Source organism: Notolabrus celidotus, chromosome 2 (genome assembly GCF_009762535.1).
Source record: "Notolabrus celidotus isolate fNotCel1 chromosome 2, fNotCel1.pri, whole genome shotgun sequence".
Lineage (NCBI taxonomy): Eukaryota > Metazoa > Chordata > Actinopteri > Labriformes > Labridae > Notolabrus > Notolabrus celidotus.
In genome coordinates this window covers 24,072,068-24,094,090 of record NC_048273.1, presented here as the reverse complement: position 1 = coordinate 24,094,090, position 22,023 = coordinate 24,072,068, and the positions used below count along the sequence as shown (strand labels likewise).

General features: G+C 40.7%; 1 protein-coding gene across 2 annotated transcripts; it reads right to left on the bottom strand.

Moving 5' to 3' along the window:
* Nucleotides 1-1,678: 1,678 nt before the first annotated feature.
* LOC117805305 (tetraspanin-1) lies at nt 1,679-20,311 on the bottom strand. 2 transcript variants are annotated; one of them, XM_034673985.1, is made up of 7 exons: nt 20,255-20,311; nt 13,995-14,201; nt 12,103-12,177; nt 4,255-4,353; nt 3,365-3,508; nt 2,216-2,299; nt 1,679-1,890 (listed from the first exon to the last, which is right to left on the bottom strand). In XM_034673985.1, exons 1-7 carry the CDS (start codon nt 20,309-20,311, stop codon nt 1,831-1,833), a joined length of 726 nt encoding a protein of 241 aa, XP_034529876.1. In that variant the 3' UTR covers nt 1,679-1,830. The 2 variants fall into 2 exon arrangements, with proteins under 2 accessions (XP_034529876.1, XP_034529884.1); XM_034673993.1 differs by lacking the exon at nt 20,255-20,311 and adding an exon at nt 17,021-17,132.
* Between the last annotated feature and the right edge of the window lie 1,712 nt (nt 20,312-22,023).

The window sequence follows — 22,023 nt, the reverse complement described above, 5'->3', positions numbered from 1 at the left end:
CTCAGAGATGATGACAGATTTAACTCTAAATACCTCGCAGGTGTATAATTGGATGGAAGAATGATCTAGGTTGCCTTCTCGCTTCCCCATCGCTCCATTTCAATGAGCCTCATTGGTGTGACAGTCATGAGTGTACACCCACAGCAAAATATAAAATATGACAGATTATTATTAGATATAAAAATGAGCCCTTTCTGTGGACTCATTACTCAAGAGAGACAAAAAGCCCTGACAATTCCTCTCATGTTAAACAGTAATAATTCACAGTGTTGCTTTCAGATTGACATTTACTATGACCTCTGAACCCTCCCCCCTAAAATCAAACGGTTTTACTTATCTTGATATAAGTGGAGTCAACGACTTTGTGTTTCTCCACATCTTCTCTTCCTCTCTGCATCTTTAATTTCCCACACATGAATAAGTTATAAAAGCATGAATCCCTCTAGTTTCCAGCTTTTCTCCTGTCACACAGATACTGTTGGACAAAGCGTGCTGGTTGAGGATGAAAGCTTTAATTCAGAAGCTGAATGGAGCTCTATTGTCAGGCCTTTTAAGGGTCAATATTTACTCAGTCTTACGCACAAAGGAAGCTATGTCCTCAGCAAGAGATGGAACATTCATGAATGCTTGAAAGCATAAAAGAAATACTGAGCCTTTCTGCTTTCTTTGAAGTTCATAGCCTGCGTGTAATATCAAAGAAAGAAGCTTCACATTGCTGACATAAGAGAAAAAATGTTGGTTGTTCTTTCTAATTCTGCTTTGCTTTTTGACCATTGTGCAGATAGCGTTTTCACTATTTAGCATTCCCTTTTTTTCATTCCATATCATTTAATGTTTATTTTGCAGAGAAATACCTTTTTCAAATATATTGTTATGTGATTCTGATCATTTTTATAACTTTTCTTGTCACTTACAACATTTTGTAGTCATTTTGCATCACTTTGTGGCCATTTGCTATTCCTTTAGGACCATCTGCATCTCTCAGCTTAGCTTTGTAGTAATTTTGCATCCCCTTACAGTCATTTTGCAGTGCTTTGCAAGTTTCTTGCATTTCTTCGTGGTCATCCTGCATGTCTTCTGGGTCACATTGTTAACCTTTTTTAATCATGTGCGGTCATTTTGCAAAGGTTTAGGTCAATAGCATCACTCAGGTTTGTTCAGTAGTGCTTTGTGATCATTTTTTCTTTCTTTTGGAAAGTTTTGTATCACTTTGTTACCAGCTTTCATTCCATAGTTATATTTTTTCTCTTTTTTAAGTTGTCTTGCTTTGCTCTGGGGTCTTCAGTTATTGCTTTGCATCTTTTGGGTCATCTTGTATTGTGCTGCATTCCTTCCGAATCTCTGCTACTGTGATACATTTATCTCTGGTTTAGTCTTCAACAGTTCCTGAAAAAACAATCTGGTGCATGGTGCTGGAGAAGTGGTGGGCAGTTGTAGTCGAGCTTGTTAGATGATGAAGACTTCTGCTAGATTGAGTGAACTTGCACTAAATGTGCACCAAAACCAAAAGTGTGATATAAAGATTTTTGTTGAGCAGCAGATTCAATCATCAGTTTCTGCAGGTTCAGAAGTTCTCTGCTGATGAGTCTGGAAAGAAATTCACATTGAATCAAAAAGGGAATGATTTCAGTAAATGCTATCAGATATATTTTATTCTGAGATATGAAATATACCCACTCTAAAGGTGCTTTACATTTTTACACAACTTTATATAAAATACAAACATTACTTATATATGACTTTGTATTTTCGCTTCTCGTATGTGATGTATGGACATTGCAGATTTAAAATTGCATGTAGTTAGTCCCTTAATTTTCGAGTTCAGAAGTCTCAGCGGATTCTGTCGTCCAGGTGGCAGTAAAGATACATGGACACGATCATGGCAGCAATCTGAGAAAAGGAGATAATGTGACTGTTACTCTGGTTTTGGCATAATTTTCATAAAAAACAGGCTGCTAGTTTAGATATTTAACATTGAATAAAGAGTGAAAAAGACGAGTAAAGAATTATAAATCCACTGTCATCTCACAGAGTTCACTCTTTACCAACACATAATGCTTTACAATCTTATATTCAATCCTTCACAGGCATTACAGCTGAAACTTAAAGGTCTGGGTGGTATTTAAGCTCTTACATATATACTGAGGCGCTTCAGCCAAAGAGAGCAGAGAGCCCATTTTTAGAAACTTTGCCGTTCTTTTTCAAATCCGTTTACCTCCACAACTCCTATCCCTGCTGCAATGCCTCCCACGATGTTGGCGTGCTCTTTGAGGATCTGCAGGATATTTTCAAAACAGCCCTGAGGAGGAGGAGGAGGAGGAGGAGGAGGAGGAGGAGGAGGAGAAGAAGAGAGTTTGTCCAAATATAATGACTCATTCTTCACAAATCATCACACAACAGACGAGGGCATCACATGATAAAAACAGTGCATTTAGTTTGTCTCAAGGAAACAGACAGATTTAACTCATCAAAGTTGTGGCTGACTGCAGAAATAGTGCTCGCTTATAATCCCGTAATGTCTATGATTTTTCATGAAGATTTCTGGCTCCAAATTGAAGTTCTATACTTCCATTTTTTTCTAGCTTTCAGCCCAAACTCCAGCCAGTATTTCAAGTTGTTCTAGCAACAAAGAGGAATGGGGCGCATTGATATTTGGTCTGTTGTTCAGGCGTAAATAGGTCAACAAATGATTGGATCTACTGTCGCGATTTTTGGTTTGCACCATCCTGATTCCCTCAGACTGAAGAGTCATATATTTGTTATCCTCTGACTTTTCACTCAGCGTCATTAGCTCTGGATTTACTTTTAATGACTCTGAGGTTCATGACCAAGTAGCTTCACATCCTTGGTTACATGAGAACGACCCCATTAAAAACAGAGAAGTCTTTCCCTTCCATTTAAAAAAAAAATCCTCATTTACATAACAATATTGCATGCCAGACCATAGCTGATTATATGTCTTTGTGATGAAACACCAACAAAGAACAATACGGGCTTTTGCATAAAGCCAGTCTTCGAAGAGAGAGAACAAACAAGTTCCTTGACACATCTATTTCTTTTAGTCTGCGTATCAAAAAGTTCAGAATGTCCATCAAGAAGGATATCTGTAAACTCTCTTCATCCTCCTCTGTCCCTCTGCCACCATGGACTTAACTAAACAGAGTTGAGATCGAGAGGTGTAAAAGTATTTAAGCTCACAGCAGTATAGACCTTGTGTGTAGGCTGCATTGGAGACTCTGCATAGGGACATCAGCTTCAGGCATTGTCTCTATTCTGTCCAATGATTCTCTATCACTGGGGTAAAGTAAACAGGCCATCTCTTTCCACCTAATCTTTTGATTTGTGTCACAAGTCGTCCTCTCACCTTCACAGCGCTGCGCTCTGCCTCCGTTGAGTTGCAGGAGGAGTTGTTTGTCGTGCAGCAGCTGGGCGGCAGACTTCCTCCGTTCTCTTTTTCAAACTTGGAGCCCAAAAAGTCAGTGTAGTTGGTGAAACCGCAGCACTTCACCTGGGACAGAGAGGAAAACACAGACACACACATAATGAGTTTCTGGAGACCTAGATGCTTCATGTGGTCATTTTAAAGAATTTTGGACGCATCAATTTGAAAATGTCAAATAAAAGAAAACAGTCTGTGAAGTTTTGTGCTCTTGGTGTGGATGTATTTACATTTTTTTAAACAGATGGAAAGTTTCCATTCACCAAACCTAACCAATTAGTAACCTTTCACCCTGTGAGGATTAAAGTCTTTGTCATTTAAGATAAGAGGAGAGAGCACTGAGAGTTACCTTGACTGAATCTATTATGTGCAGATGAGCAGAGGTGGACGAACGGACAAAAGCAGACAGAGATTATCCACAAAATACGACTGAGATTCAGCTTTTGTTAAATATCAAGTCAGAGATTAAGCCATGCACATTTTCGACTATTGTTAATTTAGTTCAGAGCTCATTGAATCTGTTGCAGAAGCATCAGACAAAATACATCCTGCTTGCAAATGCAGGCCAACATGTAAAACTCAGCAGGGATGGATCATGAAAATAATTTAAGATTCAGTGTATGATCATTTTAATTCAAAGGAACTGAAACAATGTCTGCAAGAAGGTGGAAACCTGAAATGTGGTCATGTGATTTGGACAAAGTTCAGCAGGAATGTTAGGTTTATAATTTGTATGTAAAGAGACATGCAAAGAGTCTTACACTCTCAACATGTGAAAAAAAGCAGCAGGAATAAGTGCTCATCTTTATATCTACCTCTTCCATGGTCGTGTTCCACATCTTGGTCACCACAGGTTCACTGCCGTACTCTGTCTTCAAAGCAGGGGTGGCCCACGCTCGGAGGATCCCCTCAGCCTGGGGAGACAAGCACACAGACACATTAATATATGAAACCAAAAACCCTCATAAGGACTCACTAACATTGTGATTCTCTTGATTTAGCAGAGGCCAGAGTCCACAGAGCCAAAGAGCCAAAGAGCCATAGATCACAAGAAGTCCTCACCTTTATAGGCATGTCCTCACCTTCTCCCACAAACGTTGATTGTTTTCTTTAATCACTTACAGTAAATTTTTTGTTTTAGTCTATGGTTAGCCTGTATGATATTTTGAAGGGGAATATCAGAGCAGCCAGCCCTACAATCAGAACCATGGAGCATCTTGTGAAGTTATAGTAAAGTATTCATAACCAAATACCCATGGTTATATCACATACACCACACTCTCATAGGTATCAGGATCCTAATAGATGGGGAAAGCCACAAAGGCTTTTCTGGAAAAGAGCAGGATAAGCAGCCTGTGCACACTTATGCATCTGCTGTTTAACTTCCAAAGATGATCCACATTACCTCAAGCGTCCTGCACTGACATATTATTTACAGATAGGCTGACCTGCCTGTAACTATGACTTCTCTCTATAAATATAAATCTTTAATTTTTGATTTATCACTTTATTTTCAAAAATGTACAACTTTTTCTCTTGCTATCTTGTTCTCATAACATTAAATGTGCAGTGTGTAGATATGAGAATATTTAGCATTATCTAATATTCAGATTCTCGACTGAAGCACTCCCTTGCTCCCCCCTGAAGAGGTCAAGAAGCTGCATGAGAAGTATAATCCTCCATTTGTCAAGTATTTACCATCAAAAACGTCTGTCCATACAAATTATTTTATGCACGACAACAATTTTCTTCTTCTTCTTTGTCTTCCTCATTGAATTCAAACTCATGCTTATTATATTCCATTTCTACCAAGTTTGTTTTGCTATATATAAAACAAACTGCAATTTTAAGATTTTGCTCTTGTGTTATTGTAATTGGAAATCTCTTTTTTTTCCAGTCTTAATGTGGCCCTAAACCTCTGTCATACAATTTTGCCTCACCATTTTCATCTTTTAAGAAGTCATTGCTTCACAACATTGCCTTTGCTGATTTCTAAAAGTGCTTGTAGACTTATTTATCAAGGGGGAAAAGAAAACACACAAAACAACTATTCAAATGCCCCTCTGCATACTGTCTCTCCATGTTTCAGTGTGCAGATGAGAGCCCTTAAGATGCAAATAGTCTCTAGTGGGTGGATATAAAAGCAAATCCCTTCACAGCAAAGCTTTTACTGCCAAAGTCCAACACTGTCACATATGTGCACACCTTTAAGTATACACACAGCACACTGTGGAATCCCATGAAAATAAAACACTGCAGCTGATTTCACAGGCAGGGAAGGTAATTCTCGGGGAGTCACCTATTCATCAGAAATTAAATAAATCTTCCCTCACATAAAACACGAGGGAAATAAACAGCCGCGGCCTGGCACCTGGAAAAAATGAAAGTAAATCAAAAATTGACCGAGCCATTATTCTCCATTCTTCTTCTTCTCCTTTTTATGGTCCTAAATGGATGGGAGGGCTTGCATTTACATATATATGATGCTCCTGATGTCTCTGCTCAGGACACTCTCTGTCTGCTATTTGTGTTTACCTAAAGTGCATGAAAGGCCAGGTTAAGATTCAGGCAGGAGGAGAGTCCTTTGTTGTGAAAGAGTTCCCTCACAAACACATAGGTTAGCTCTCTCTCACACCACCTCCTCTCCTCCTCCTCCTTTCCATGGTCTGTTTTTCCCATTTTGATTAATAATCCTGCCGCGTAGAGTCGCACAAAGACCCATTTGATGAGGAGAGAGAGTGCTTTACTGTAGGTCACATGCAACCGTGAGTCTATCAGGTTTATATGCCTGAAAGTGCATTTTTCCTTCCTGTATGAGTGCATGTGTGCTTGTGCGTGAGCGCGAGCATGTGTACAGTGAAGGTTGCAAGTGCACAAGATGCCCAAGGGGATGCTGGGATACATGCCACAATTAAAAGTGCCCCCCAAGAAGCTAGGAGAGTGGCTGAGATCAGAGAGGGTTATTACCAGCCGGCTAATTCATCACTGTCACTCGGCAACGCGCCTCACTACATCCCGTTAAACACACACTCACATGCTTACACACTGATATGGACCCCCAAAAACACACACACACAGACTCACACACATCGGACAGTCAGGACAAAGCCCGTACTAACACACCACACAGTGAGGCTGGAGACGATAACACATCTATCAATACAGCAGAGTGAACACGTTCTGCACTCATGATAAAAATCCTCAGCTTCATGTTATTGATCTCTTTGTTGCTTTACAGCGTATTGCTCTTTTTGAAATCATTATCGATATCTTCTCCTCGCCTGCTGTTAATTGGTTATTGTTGTTAAAAGGAAAAGCAATAAATGAAAACCTTATTGTGTTCAGCTGAGCGTTCTTTTGTTACAAGAAGAGGCAAGGCTCAGTGGCATCGCTCACAAAGAACATTTCCATCCCCTTGTTTGTGTGCCTATTTGAAAATAAAGAAAACATACAAAACAGATACACTAAAAGGAAGATAAAGGAATAATCCATCTATTGTGTCGGGCATCTTTTTAACCAGATCCACAGGTTGGTTGTTATGCAAACAAAGAGCTAGACTGGAAATAGAAGGATGTTGTGTTTCTGTTACTGAATGGAAATCCTGTGATAGTGCAAAATAATATATTTGGAAAAAATATCTTTCTACACATCTAACAGACACATAGCAGCGGTAATGTTCAATAGGATTGGTGTTCATGTTGACCCAGTGACCTGTAAAGTTAAAATTCTTCCTTTTTTTAAGCTCTGGTTTGGTCCCAACCAACTCATGAGTTGAATGCAGCTGCTAAATTCTTCACTGATTATGTCTGCTATGCTTCATAGCTGCTACATTAATTGCCTGATATTGTACTGTAGTTTAATGGGAGCTTACAAACAAGGAGCTGGATTGAAATAGAAAAAATTAAGTCATCGACATAGAAATGGGTTTATGTTACTAAAGAAATATATTTCTTTAGGTCAGGCGGACATAGACTAGCAGTACCATACATATGGAGTGGTACTTGTGCCCATTGTTGAGTCTCTTAGCTCTAGTTTGGTCTCCACCAACAGTTCAAGCTTCAGTTTACTCCAATTAGTCACTCTTGTCTGCTACTTCAAGATGTCATCCATCCATTATCTATACTGCTTATCTTATGGTACACCCAGGTCACTAGTCTATCACTGGACTAATATACAGCAACTATACGTACTCAAACCTACAGGTAATTTATAGTCACCAATTAACCTAATGAGCATGGTTTTGGACTTAGGGTGGAAGCTGGGGTACCCACAGAGAGTCAATGCATGTAAGAGGAGAACACGCAAACTCAACACAGGATGGGCCAAGCTGGGATTGGAACCAGGAACCCTCTTACATACCCCTTTCCACTAAAGTGGCCCTGGTGCTAGGTCTGGGCTGGTGCTATTGCTAGTTCAGAGATGATTCAACTTTAGAACTTTCTAAGAGCCAGCTCACTTTTCCACAGGCAACGGCCACATGAGAGCCTTGTCATGATTACCCTGCCTTCAGCCCCTAATGTAAGCAGTTCTTTCTTCTAGCCCAGCAAGGAGTTGGTGCAACTCTGGCTTTAAGGCCACTTCTTAGGTGCTCAAAACAAACAACAAAATGGTTCAAGATTAGGCACTGGCTCTGAACCAGCTCTGGAACTGACTTTATGGAAAGGGGAGGTTTCCAGTGATAATCCCCACTAACTTACATTGGCGCCTGATAGCCAGGTAAAGTCAAAATGTTGTTTTAATGGATCATCATTTAGCCCATTGGCTTAAGCCCATTCCCCATATTACTGAGGCTAAAGTCCCCCTTTCACAAACACATCATGTTTTCCATAGTTGATGTGAAGATGCTGATGGATTCATCTTTAGAACAAAAGGAATCAGAGTTCATTATCGTTCAAGACTAACTCAGGCAAACCGCAATCTGTATTGGATTACGTTTTGGAAATCAAATTCCTCTACTGTTCACGGAGGTCGATGTGATTCATTAAACGCCACATCACATCTATCCCATTCATCCACCGTGAGGACCACATCACCCCCCACCCTAATAAATCTCCTCCTTGGTCACTTCCAAATCACTTGGCAGAGAAAGAACAACCATGACCACTGACGGCCTCTCATAATGCCTGCTGGAATTGCTTATTAAATCTCAGTTATTCCGACCACCTGAAGGTTATTGGCTCTTTGCTGAGATGAGCTGCGAGGCTGGGTGTCCAAGAGGCAGATTTATGCTGCAGATAAGTAGAACACAAAAGATCAAGGCTTTATTTATGGCCTCCCTTCATTGTCTATGCCTCTGTCTCTTACTTATTGACACGGGTGGCTATATATATGCATATTAGATGTATATTACCCATATTCATTATTCTGATGCTTTTGTGTTTACTGTGTCTTATCAAAAGCAGGAGATGGACAGCTGCTCTCGCACACTCATATCCGTGATGGACCTGAAGATGTCCTTTGTGTTTGTAATGAACAGATGATGCTAAAGCCAACAAACAGAGCATTAAATTGACTTTAAACCATATCTATGATCTCCTTAAGAAAGACAATCTATGAGTTATGTCGTGCATTTCATTGAGCTTTAGACAAAAGCTCACTCCTCTCTCCCTCTCTCTTGTTTTATTGGCATGCGGGCTGTTGTCAATGCCCCTCTGGCCAGATGCCGTTTATGTTGCTCGCATTGGTAAGCTCAGCTTTAGGAAATGACAGGCAGGAGATGGGGCAGATTTATCTCAACAAAATTGCCCGAGCAGCAGCATCGCTCCCAACTCAGCCTCCAAGGACACAGGCACACACACCACACAACACACACTTGCTTGGTTTCTTTGTGTGAGAGCAGGCATACTTGGTAAGAAACAGAGAAAGAGAGGGGAGAAGTTGTAGGCAGATCTTTACACTGCAAAAATTGACTTTCATTGTTTTGTCTATATTTGGATCCTAAATCTTCTCTTTAAACACACAAAAACATCTGCCAGTGAAACTCATCAGCTGTAGAAATCCTGTCAAGCATCTCCTGTTACGTTTGTTTCTCAGGAACAGCAATAATGTACCTGGGTCAACTTGACCCAGGGCATATTTAATTATATAAAAGTGTCAGAACCCAAAAAATCCCAATAAACATAATTTTAATTTCATTACTAACTACATTACTAACCTTTTAGATCAATATTTAGTGCAATGGTGTTCTTTAACTTTTAACATTGGAAAGACCTAAATATAAATAAAGTAGTTTTACATTATGTAGATTTTTGTTTTTACATTTTGAAAAAAAAAAAATTTTTATTAACAATTTATTTTTAAAATTTTGAACTTTAAAATGGGTCAATTTTACTCGCAACATAACAGGAGGGTTAAGAAAAGTGCCTGTTTCCAAACTAGTCCCAATGTGGTTGATGTCAGTAAATCTCATTACAGAAGTGTGCACATGGACATAATGGTGGTGTGGTTCAGTCGGTATGAATTGCAAACTAATGTGTTTCAACAGGAAGCATATTTGGTACCTCTTACATGAAAACCTCTGGAAGTTAAAGGATGGTGAACATAGAGCACAAAACTGGTGATGGTCAGAGGCACATGGTCAAAAAAATGTATGACTTACTCCCAAGAGACTGAAGTTTGAGTCCAGTGTGTGAGACTAAAAATCAGTTAGTCACATTGTTTTTTATTACTGTATTTGACATAACTGAACTTTGAACTTTTGATATTCAGGCCCCAAATCTGCATTGTTAGGTGTAGTAAAAGATAACTGTCAGGGCTTTAAGGATTTATCAGCACTGGCTTCTGGTCAGTTGAAGGAAAGCAGTTTTCTTCGCAACAGAGAAAGATTTCCAGCAGAAAGTCCTAAATGCTGCAGGCCACGCACTGTTAAATGTTATATAAGATACACGTTTAATGCATTTTAAGTTATCTCCAATGTATTAAACGTTCATCCTATACACCTCTGTGACCAATATTCCAGTATACAATAGAGAGATATATTTGAATCAGTGTTTCAGCAAACAAAAAAGGCCACTGGGGTACATTGCAAGGCTGACTAGGCTGGTTATGCCACTTTTTACAAGCGTTTCCCTCAATAAGGTCGTAACCATGTATTTAGAGTAAATGGAGATACACTACTGAGTGAATAAACCTGGTGGATTGATGGTTTGATTGAAAAGACTCCTCAATCTGAGATAACTAATGACCAGCAGGGTTGGATAGCACAAGTCGTGGGTCTGTACCTCCAAAGCAATCAAAGTTACTGCTGGCTGAGCTAAGCTACCATACTGGTCTGTTGCAAACTCCAGACAGGACTATAAAAAGCTACACAGCCTCACAGAAACTACACATTATGGACTTTTCTAAATGCAATGGAAGTTCTCGTTCAGGAAAACATTTAAGTTGTTTTCCCTTTAGAAGACACCGAATGAAATTTATATTCCAGATTTGACTGTACTTCTGCCACCATTATGTTACATTGCAGACCCACTGCACACAGCCATTCTGACTGAACTCACATCCACCTGACTTTGGCCACTTATTGTTGTGTATTAGGGAGTATGTCCAATTGAAAAAGGTTCCCAAGAGGATGTTTTGCGTCACAATATACCATCATTTTCTTAAAATGGATGATAAAAGAAGAGGCACCACCAGTCTTGTCAGTTTTGCTTGGTATCCCAGCATGCTTTGAGCATTGAACAAGCTGTAAAACACAATAGACAAGGACGAGTTTTCAGCTCCTTCAGTTTGTACAAACCCATATATAGTGGGGCTTAATAAACACATCAGTCGGAGTACATTAGTTTTAAATTCATGCAGACCGATCTTAGAATATGTGAAAAATGTACACAAGTCAATAAAGTATATATATTTTCAATTTCAGAACCTTCATGGAGCCTAGATGCTGTATATCTACTGCAAAAACATCCAACTAAACATTGAATTGATGCTCTGTATGAGACTAATGAGACAGTCAGAGATTTTTTGCAGTGTGCAGCTCCTCTTAAACTGATTTAGCAACAATAGTAGCACAGACAAATGAAATTCCCTGGCAGAGCAGAGAGTCCTCTCTCCTCTGTTCGTCAGTTCCTCGCTGCAGATGGATGTTTGCTAGATTACCTCGCATTCTCCTGGAGACTCAGATACACCTCTGATTGGATGAAAAACTTCACTTTATATTTTCTTTATTAGGACCCCAGTCTTCACTAACCTCCTTTAACATAGCTCATTTGAAATCCTTGTAATTATTATACGTGACACTAAATGGAAATGGGGCACATGTGTGTGCCTGTGTGTTTGAGAGAGAGAGAGGAGGGGGGGCATATATGTAAATAGACTGTTTTGCATATAAAATGCTTTAGCTTCAATATTCCAGAATAATAAATTGCTCAAAGTTAGAGACGCCACGCGGCCCCGGGCTATCCCAGAGTCATTAAGTAGCCAAATGTAGTGAGGCGGACATAAAGCCAGTAATTCAATGATGGTCGCAGCTATAATAGAGAATTTACATGGAGATAAAATCCAGAGAGTGGGACGTGGAGGTGAGAGGGTGACAGAAAAAGACAGCGAGGGACGATAAGAATTAAGAGACAAAGGGAAGGGAGTGAAGAGGAGGTGCAGAGGAAGAGAGGGGTGATGAGGCAGTGAATGAAAAGGAAGAGGCAGAGGTGAAGTGGTGAACTTACGAATGAAGAGTAGGCCAGAGCCACAACTGCTGCAGCCACTTCAGCGATGAAGATGACGAGGATGATGGAAAAGAACTGCAGGGATGGAAGAAATAACCAAAGTTTTTAATAATTTTAAGATAACTAAACATCCATTTTACCAGCTTTGAAATGTAAATATAAAATAATGAAATTCAGAAAAAAAGGACCTTTGTTCTCTTTAGTCCTACCTATGGCTGTACTCTAACAAATATCCAAACAGCTCTGTTGCATGCCTTTGCATTTTTGTCTCTAACTAAATTTCAACACAGTAACATATTTGCACACATGTTTTAAGTTCCATCATCTTTAATCATCTGCACTTTGTTCTGTTGATGCTGCTCAGGATTATTCCAGGGAATGCCAATTTAACAGGCAGTTTAGAAATGATGGGCTCAATCACCATTCAGTAACCAAACTACGGTGACTAAACTTACATTTATGTAACAGACTACAGGGTTAGCGTTTTTACATAACTTTTCATACTCATTGTACCGAGAAATTGTTCTCATGAACTGCATGTTGATCAGTCAAAAATACAGTGTGATTGAATTTCTAGACTCAGGCATTCTCATCCCAGGTCGTCAAATATCAACACCTTGTCAGAAACCTTGTTCTCTCATGAGATTCACATTGTGTCATCTGTGTTCTCTCTTTTTCAATGTTGTGAAGGTGCAACCTTTGGGTCAGTGTTAGGTCCGCTAAAGGAAACAAATACTTTGTTCAGAACATCTTGACATGTAAGATTGTCTTCTCTGGTCTTTCAACATTATTATAGAGGAAAATCACTCTGTGCCCCAGAGGCTGCATCAGATCAGGTTTACAGATTTGTGGTTTACACCACAGGGTAGTTGAAAGCCAGGTGCATGTCATGCAAACACCAATGGGTGCATTTTGCATTTGTATCAGGCACCAAGAACGCAAAGTGTCGGCTAGACTAGAATAAAACTAAAGTTAGTTTGTTGTGCAATGACTCCTCAACTTACATAGTTTCCTCTTTTTAATCATTTTTTCATTTTCATGTTAAATATTTTAGATTTGGCTGAGCTGCTGAGCTTATTCCAATTTGGAGAAAATATATTTACCTAATCATGAATTCATGTTTCCAAGAAAAGGAATGGATTTGCTTTCCTCAACCTTTTACTAACCACCAACACATCTGGACGTCCAGGATTGTGTTTAACAGCTGCTGTTGTATGTAACAGTCACAGGCTGTCAATAAAGCTGGTTGATTACACAGAAGGATAATACAGAGGCTGAATGATCCATTATTTTTATTCAGTCCAATACAGCTAGATCTACACAGCATCCTGTGTTGTAAGTCTAAGGATCTGCTGCCCCGTCATCATTCAACTCAATGGGAGATGTGGACATGTTGTGAGCTCTAAAGGCAGAAAATGTGCTGTCAGTGCTCCTCATTAGACTCACTGCAGTGGACTAAGAGGTAGTTAGCCCTGCTGTTAATGAGCGTTATAATGTTCCCTGTGCTGTTAGGGGCTGGTGGTGTTGTAGATTTGAATGAGGCAGGAGGGGAGGATGTGGAAATTAGCTTAGAGGTTGATGAGTGTAGATGTAAAGATGGATTAGACACTGAGTGTGGAGCAACCAAATGTAAAGCACCCACGTATGATCGTTAATGTTTTACGCTGTCAGTTGTTAAACTCTTCAAGGGCACTAAGGCAATACATGAGGGGATTACTGAAAAGCTTAGAGACTTCTTTTGAAACTGTGGAGTCATGAGAACATGAGTGTAAGTTAACGGCAGGAGTCTTCATCAACTAGTTATGTCTATCCCTAGCAGAAAAACTCAGTCGGTTAACAGTCCTCGGTACTTTTGGTGGCAGCAACTTAAACAACCAAAGTTTTGCACCTACCGTGAGCAGTAAGCACTTGCTCTCCTTCTGTGCCCCGCAACAGCCCAGGAGCCCCAGCAGCACCAGCACTCCCCCGATGGCGATGCAGAAAAAGCCCACGTTGACAAACTGCATGCCCTGGCCTGAGAACGGTCCAAGCAGCCGCAGGAACGAGCCTCCATCAACGCTTACCCAGATCCCCATAGCGAGCAGGGTCAGGCCCCCCAACTGCAGGGAATCCAGAAAAACATGATCAGCATACGTTTTTTTATGCTAATACAGTGAGTCGACTCACTAACCCTTGTCATTTATTAAAGTGAGATGGTCTATATTGACCAATTAGCTTTCTAGAGGATGTAATCCAAAGCTAACAGTGGTGAGGAAGCGTCAATCATGTATTTGCCTAGCAGTCAGGCTGGCGGGGTCAACAGCTCTTGAGGAGGTAATAGGTTTTGGAAATGAGAGGCCATCTTACATCACTAACCCTCTCTTGCTATTTCCTCCTGGCGACACCTTGACACCTCAGTATCATTCACTGCATTCAGAGAGGATTCCTTTCCTGAGACAGAGAGGGGTGCTGCCTCAGGCCACCCATTATGTATCATGGCTGAGCAACAACTTGGCCTCATTTTATCTGTCTGAATGAAATGACTGCCCTCTCCCATAACTTTATCTCCCCACTCGTAAATCCATTTAGTGATCATCTTATGCCAGTGGATAGAGCTGGCCCTAGGGTTAACAAAAATCTACTATGGGATTACAGAACAGACAACCAGAGAAGAAGGTTTGCTGTCCTCCAGAGACGCTGTTTCACAACCATTTTGTCAATACAAGACTTGGAACGTAATGATAGGTGGACGTAGATACCTCCTTTGTGACTGGTTTGTTATTTGGTATAACTAAAATGTTTCAGTCTTGACAGTTTGGATGGAGCACATGTAACAACTGTACAAATACAGAGACAACCCCACTGAATGACAAGTAGTGAGTGAAACATGAAATCTTGAAACCAGAAATATAACTTTGTGAAAAGGTCATGGATGGAAATTACATTAAACCTTGAGTTGTTCCAGTACTAGTGTTGGAAATGCCCTTAATATGCATCTATGTAGCATTGTGTACATAGTTGTCAATGCACCAATATGACACTGTGTACTTCCCCAAAATTGCATTACTTGGAGACATATGTTTCACTCCTGGTGTTCCATCAAAACATATGTTTGTACTTTTGGCATTTTAAGCTGTATTGTTCAAGATCCAGAAATGTGAAACTTTGTAGGAAGTAAACAGCTTTTTGCAGAAACCTGATAAGAAATGGGGCTTTTCCTCTTCCTGTGAAACTGTTGCCCAAGAGTTAGGTTGGATCTGTTTGTGTTATATTGAGGAGGTGTGTGCATAAGACTTATTTTGTGTCTGACTGTATGAAAGGACCAATGTAGCCAATATAGTAGAGGTCTGTGGTGATTAAACCTTGTACCTGCATAATGTAGTCTGTCCCTTTTAGGGGGGGGGGGGGGGGGGGGCTCAATGACTCAAGTCTAACTCAGCTGAAGTTACAGCCCTTGCATGATGCCTTGTTTCTGATATTTAAAGATCTGCAGCAAAGGGTGGTTTTCAATGCGAACTATATGTGCCAAGTTGCTTCACAGTTGCTCATTATACCCAACAAAGTGATTGAATCGATGCATCTAAAGTTCACTCTAAATGACTCTAAACTGATCAAAAGTTGGATTAAAACATACATTAAGATGCATTACTAATAAAGTCTTATTTGGATACAATCTCAAAACTCTTCATCTACCGTCATCTGATGACGAGAGGCGAGAGATGCCTCTGGTAAAGGAGGCCAACTTCTCAGTAATTCCACTGAAGCCAGTGGTTACGAAACCGACTTCCAACCAAGACTTCCTTCTTCGTACTGCATTTGCATTTGATATCGCCTGTTCACCTGTTTCAAGTACAGGTGAGTCTCAGTAGACACACAGACGCTTCACTCTGGCTCACTTCAGCAGTATGAACCTGATAAAGAAACCTACTTTCCCATCATTGACTTTTACGGAACTTGCGTTTGCTGAAGTGGTCACAGGTCACACATGCTAACTGAAGTTTCGCTCAAGTTAGAACTCTTATTTAGAACAGTTTGCTGGCTTCACATGCATGCAGAGATCACTAAGGTATTGTCAGGTTGTCGTTACAGCAGTGTGTGTTCCACCTGCTTTTGCTCTCCACACAGACTGCATACACCCAAGGCTCCTGAAACCTGAATGGAGTTTATCGGACCACAAACGTTCTACAAACCTGAACGCTTCCCATGCTGAAAATCCAGAGTATGAGCAGTTTCTACATCTTTATGTGGAATCTGTGCATAGAGATGAGTTTGGATGTAAAGCACTTGAAAGTTGAGAGTATGAATAGAATAAAAGGCTTTTCTGTAGCATTACCATCTGTTAAATAAAGGACCTTCATTTGCATGTTGATAATAACTGAAGTGCGGGTGATCTCTGACCGTTGACAGTAACAAAGCGAGCAGACAGGCAGATGTTTTGTTTGGGGAAACCAAAGTGCATTTGTAGAAATGGTTATTGACTCAAAGCCTGTAAAACCGGCTCATAACAAACACGATCAGAACTATGTCACAAGTTTCACATTACAGTCTGGAAACCACCTGATCTCACTGTCATTATCTTTCTCCTCACTCTGCCTTTTTCTCTCTCCTCATCTCTCCCCCTCTGACCTTCTCTGCCTCCTCTCCTCCACCCTTTTATCCTCCTCTGTCTCCTCTGAGTCTTTCACCCTGCACTCCTCATTCTGAGTGATTTCTTCTTCCCTCCTCTGCTGCAGAAACCATGTTTGAAACCTGATATTGTCTGTCAGGCTCCATCAGGCTTGTTGCAGTCAGGGGGCCCCCACCGCTTCACATCAGGCCCCGACTCTCTACGTCTCCTGTCAGACACTGATGTCTCCCACATGGGTTCATCTCCCCCCTTCTTTTTTCTTTGTCTTCACCTTTTTCTACATCAGCCCTGCACTTTCTGTCCATTTTTTACCTTCTTCTTTCTCCCCGCCTTTCACTCCGAGGTTGCTTTTCTCATCTCTTGAACCTGCTCGGTGCCATCATCGCACCACTGGCTAAATGTGATACGACAAGCATATTCTCCCTCGAACTCCATGTGTGCCACCGTCATCCCTCACCAGGTATAATTATAGCTGGCACGCTGTCCTTTTTCTCTTAAGACGGCTAATCCCTTTAATGGTGTGCCATATGCAGGTGGATGCCCTGTCAGTTTAACATCCACATGGCAAAAAGGACTGGAAGTAAATCAGGTTTTTGAAAGAGTAGAGAGGAGGAAGAAGAAACATGGTCCCGTCTATGAAAATGGGAAATATAGCCTATTAGGGTCAGAGGAGAGGGGATGAATAAGAGGCTGCAGAATAGGAGACCACAGCCTCCAGAGAGGGGGAGGTGAATGGAGAGAAGAGATAGAAAGATACAGATGGAGCAGGAGAGAGAATGGACCTGTCCTGCCCCAATGAAATGGAATTGGCTGTCTGTGAAAGGGTTGGAATGAGAAAGACGTCAGTTGAGTATAAAACCCATCTCCATGGGTCATATTACCGGGAGCAGACAATCTGATTAAGTTCCAACACTCCACTGTAGGTCCGCACAGACAGAGCTCACACAGAAACACTTCTAATTTTCAAAACCTTGTCACACAGACAGTAAGCCTGAGATGTTTACTTGAGATACATAACAGTGACATGTTTTACAAACTTGTCAACCATTGTCACAATCTCTCATAACGAGGTTTTGTTTGGCAATGTTTCTAACAAACAGTAATATGGAAAACCAGGGTAATATGCATTTTGCTTTATGGTTATATTTATGTCGATAGAATATCAAATTTAAGCACTGTTTTGTGCAATATTGGTGTCCCAGTGTGTGTTTTCTCATTATGTTAGTGTTTCAGAAGCACAAAAGGTAATAAAACAGTAGCTTCAGTGATGCTATCTGGTGAAACAGTTTGGTCCCACTATTATGCCTCTATGACGTTCATATTGAAGACAAGACTTAATAGGGAGATTCAATTCTGTGCCTTGATCTTGTAACTGTTTTAGCATGCATGCAAGTTTTCCCTGTCAGAAACATTCTGACACTCTGACAGCACATGAATGCAGAGTAACAAATAACCACTTTTGTTTTGTTGAATCTGAGCGATTCTTTTTCTGCTTTTTCTTTTTTCAAGCAGTCTGTGACTTTAACACCATTCATTATAACCAGTTTATAGCCCTCTCTAAAGACACCCACTGACTGTATGATAAAAATCAGAGTCCATTGAGTCTAAAAAAAATTGGTACAATATCATATCGATGTATGAAGTTGAGATGATTGTCTGGTGAATTGTAAGAATTACTTTTTTAAGGAGTAAAATAATCAGAACATATGTTCGTAACTCCTGTTTGAAAACATCCCAAAACAACAAATTAATCAGCTTAATACTGATTATGATGCATGCTGAAAAACATCTAAAGAGCTACATAAATGCAAAGCAGAGTTTGCAAATACATTTGAAGTAAACAAGTTTCCTAAGCTGTGGCATCTCTGAAGCTTATCCATTTTTTAAAGAGATTTCCTGTCTTATTGTGGGGATGTAGCTGCTAGATTCTGGTCCTAATTCTTCATCCATCAGCCTTTGGTCATCTATTTTGGATGTGTTGTGTTCTAGATGTACTATTTGCATTAAAGTTAGAACATTGATCTCTAACCATAGCCTACTTTGTTCAAGGATAGTGAACAAAACCACTCAGTGTAGAGGGCCTGTACTCTTGGGTCTGTAATTGCAGTGGTCTTGTGTCAGTCGAATCAATAAGGAGGTCTGACCGTCACATTGTATGATTCTGTTGCAGACAGCCATGCTCTGTCCCTTTTGTTCGTTTCTCTGAAAATAGATCCTGTAGAAGTGAAAACTCAGCTGTCCTTTTTTGGAGATTAGTCACAAGACTGTGAACTACTGAGATGAGCAGTGGAGCAGTTAGTTCTGGCAAACATGCTTATTTTAAATGGGGGGATTTCCAGAGAGATAAGAAATATGAACATGTTACTGATGATTAAGTTCAGGTCAAAGTTTTTTAAGAGGAATTACGTCGGACCTCCGCTAGATCCATGTTCAGTTGGTCTCCGCTCGGTTTCAGTTCAGCTCTGTCCTCCCTCGTCTGTCAACACTCCCCAGCTGTGTTTCAGAGCACAGCATAGAGCAGTATCGCTGGACAGCAGGAGTCACAAGACGGTTTGTTGTTGTTGTAGTTACATGAAATATGGTATTGTGTCACACAGAGTATTTTATTCTGGAAAGTAATCAGATGTTTTGATTTTGTTATGGTGACTAACTTTCTGTCTTGCTTGATCTGCCCTGTGGTGATTGATGCTGCTTCCAGTAACAGTAGAAGTCTTGTGTATCTGCTGTGCAGGGCTTCTGATTGTCGGAACTGAGACGGAGCAGGAACACAATGCAGTGCAGCCAGTGGAAGTACACACACTGACTTGTTTTGCTCAATTTCCTCCTCATCTATTTACTACATGGTTATTTACAATAACAAACACAAAAACCGGAAGCAACCACCCAGAGAAAGGAATGAAGTTGCAACACTGAACTTGAAATGTAGCAGAGGTGTTTGAGCATCACATTAAAGCATCGTCTCCATGAGCTGAATGAAGTCATTTTATCACTCTGCCCTGCTGGCTAACATTCAGAAGGGGGGTGCTCGTAATCATCCTGCTGCTGTGACTTTTAGCGCTGTCGCACCACATTTATCAAGCAGCCGCACTCAGGCAGAAATGGGAAATGTGAGGAAAATGATGACATGTGCTGGGAGTTTCATCTGTGACAGTGGGAGCCCAGGTGGGCCTGACTCGCTGGGCAGATTCAGCTTACCCATGCCAAAGTTTCTCTCCATTTCCCAAGCCACATTAGTTATCAACATTAAGCTAAGGATGTAGGTGGCAGAATTACAGCTGTGGAAGTTAATGAGATGAAAATTGCCACAGTGGGGAGAAAGCGGAGGAGAAAGGAGCACCATTTAAGTCTTCTGGCTCACTGATCTGAAATGTTTATGTAATGTCTCTATTTGCGTTGAATTAAATTATTTTCTACGCTTGTTTTGGAAGCTTTTGTTTGTTTTCTTTTCACTTTGCATGCAAAGATTCCACACAATCCTTGAACTCCCCCCAACCCATCCTCCTCCCTTTATTCACCAGAATGCAATCAAAGAGGAAACATACTCACAAAGATAAGGGAGTTGAACAAGACCATCATCAATTTGACGAATGTGAAGCAACCCATTTTAATCTGTAATAAAAGGAGATAAATTATAGCATTTCTTCTTTCATCAGCCAGGACCTTATATCTCTCATTTATGCACAAATACACACACACACACACACACACACACACACACACACCATGTCTCCGTGGCCAATCTTCGCATGCACACACTGCTATAACATCCAGCCCACATCCCAGTGAAATTACTGTGAAAATTACATCCCCAACAATGAGTCTTAATGATAACATACACAGCTGTGAGAAACGGTAAAGATATCTGTTAATGGGTGATCTATAGGGGAGAGAGAATTTATAAGTGCTTAGCAGAGACATTAAGGCACAGAGAGAACAAATCTTACCCTTTAATGCGCTGATCCAAAGAAGAGCAGATTTAGACCTGTTTTCAGGTCCTTGTCCCTGATTTCCGAAAGCAAAACTTACCAATTTAAGCAACAAATGCTTAAAAGCTAAGATAAAGAATCCACAAGTGTTCCTCTCCTGTGGCTCAAGTGATTCAAGGTGAGTCAGTGTGAATGCAAAGACTGTCTTAATATTCGTTGCAGATATCCTGATTGCCAAAAAAGCCTGTGGTGGAGATCAGTAATGTGATGAGTGCTTCTCCCCGGGCTCCCTGGTGGAGTGGGTGGTGGGACTGGGTGTGGTCCTGGAGGACACAGGTGACAGCAGGTGAATGTGTTGTTCAGGTACAGGTAGAGAGGCTCAAGTGTCAGCTCTGACCCCTGCAGGTACACGCTGACACAGATTCACAGCACTGGAGGGATGGATTAGTTTTTCAGGGGTGTGATAATTGAGAAGTGAGGATTTCGTCAGCGTGTCTGCTGTCAACCTTTCAGATACTAAGATGACCAAAAAACAGACCAGAAACTTGAGAGTGGAGAGTGATATGAAAAATGAGAGGCAAAGTCCTATGCTGCACAATGTTAGTAATGTAAGTCAAAATGTGTATGCTTGAGTCTGCCAAGTTTGGTGTCATGTTATAGGACAGGAGGTGTTCCCAGTCTCTCTGATATAAGTGAGAAGTCGTGACAAAGTGTATCCCCTAATTGTTTGTTTGAGTTCATCCTTTTTTTTTTTTACAGCCAAGATTATTTTTATTTTAGCAAATATTTGTGGAGGCAAGAACACCTGATGCATCCAGGGAGCAAGTTACTGAAAGCTATGTATGATATTAGAAATAAGTGGCCATGAGTTGCAAACACAGCCTCAAGCTTGCTGACCACAAAGAAATAATACCAATTCACATGGGAGAAGGAGCTTCAAGCGGATCCTCGATGAATTGTAGCTTTTAACACTTCCACATTGGACTCATATTTTTAGACCGGAGGTTGCCGCTTGGTAGTGACGTTTACATCATGCAACTGGTGTGCCACCCGTGTGGCATGTACATAATGACGCGGGGTCACGCTGTTTTCTGCTCGCCGTTCTTGTCCATCCATTCATTGATGCCCTGGACATGTCGACTTATAAGCATTGATATACTGTAAATGCAGAGATCATCAACATATAGTCAGACTCTACTTCACCCACTGTCTCGGATACCATGCATTCCACAGTGATTTCTGCAGAGTTCTCTATATGTCTTTCCCATGAGATCAACCCTCCCAGTCTGACAAAGAAGACTTCACACTGGGAGGGTCATGCATGAATACACTTCTTTGGAAAACTTCAGGGGCAGGTTGCTCTGAAATGTTCAAGAGTGCATATGTGCA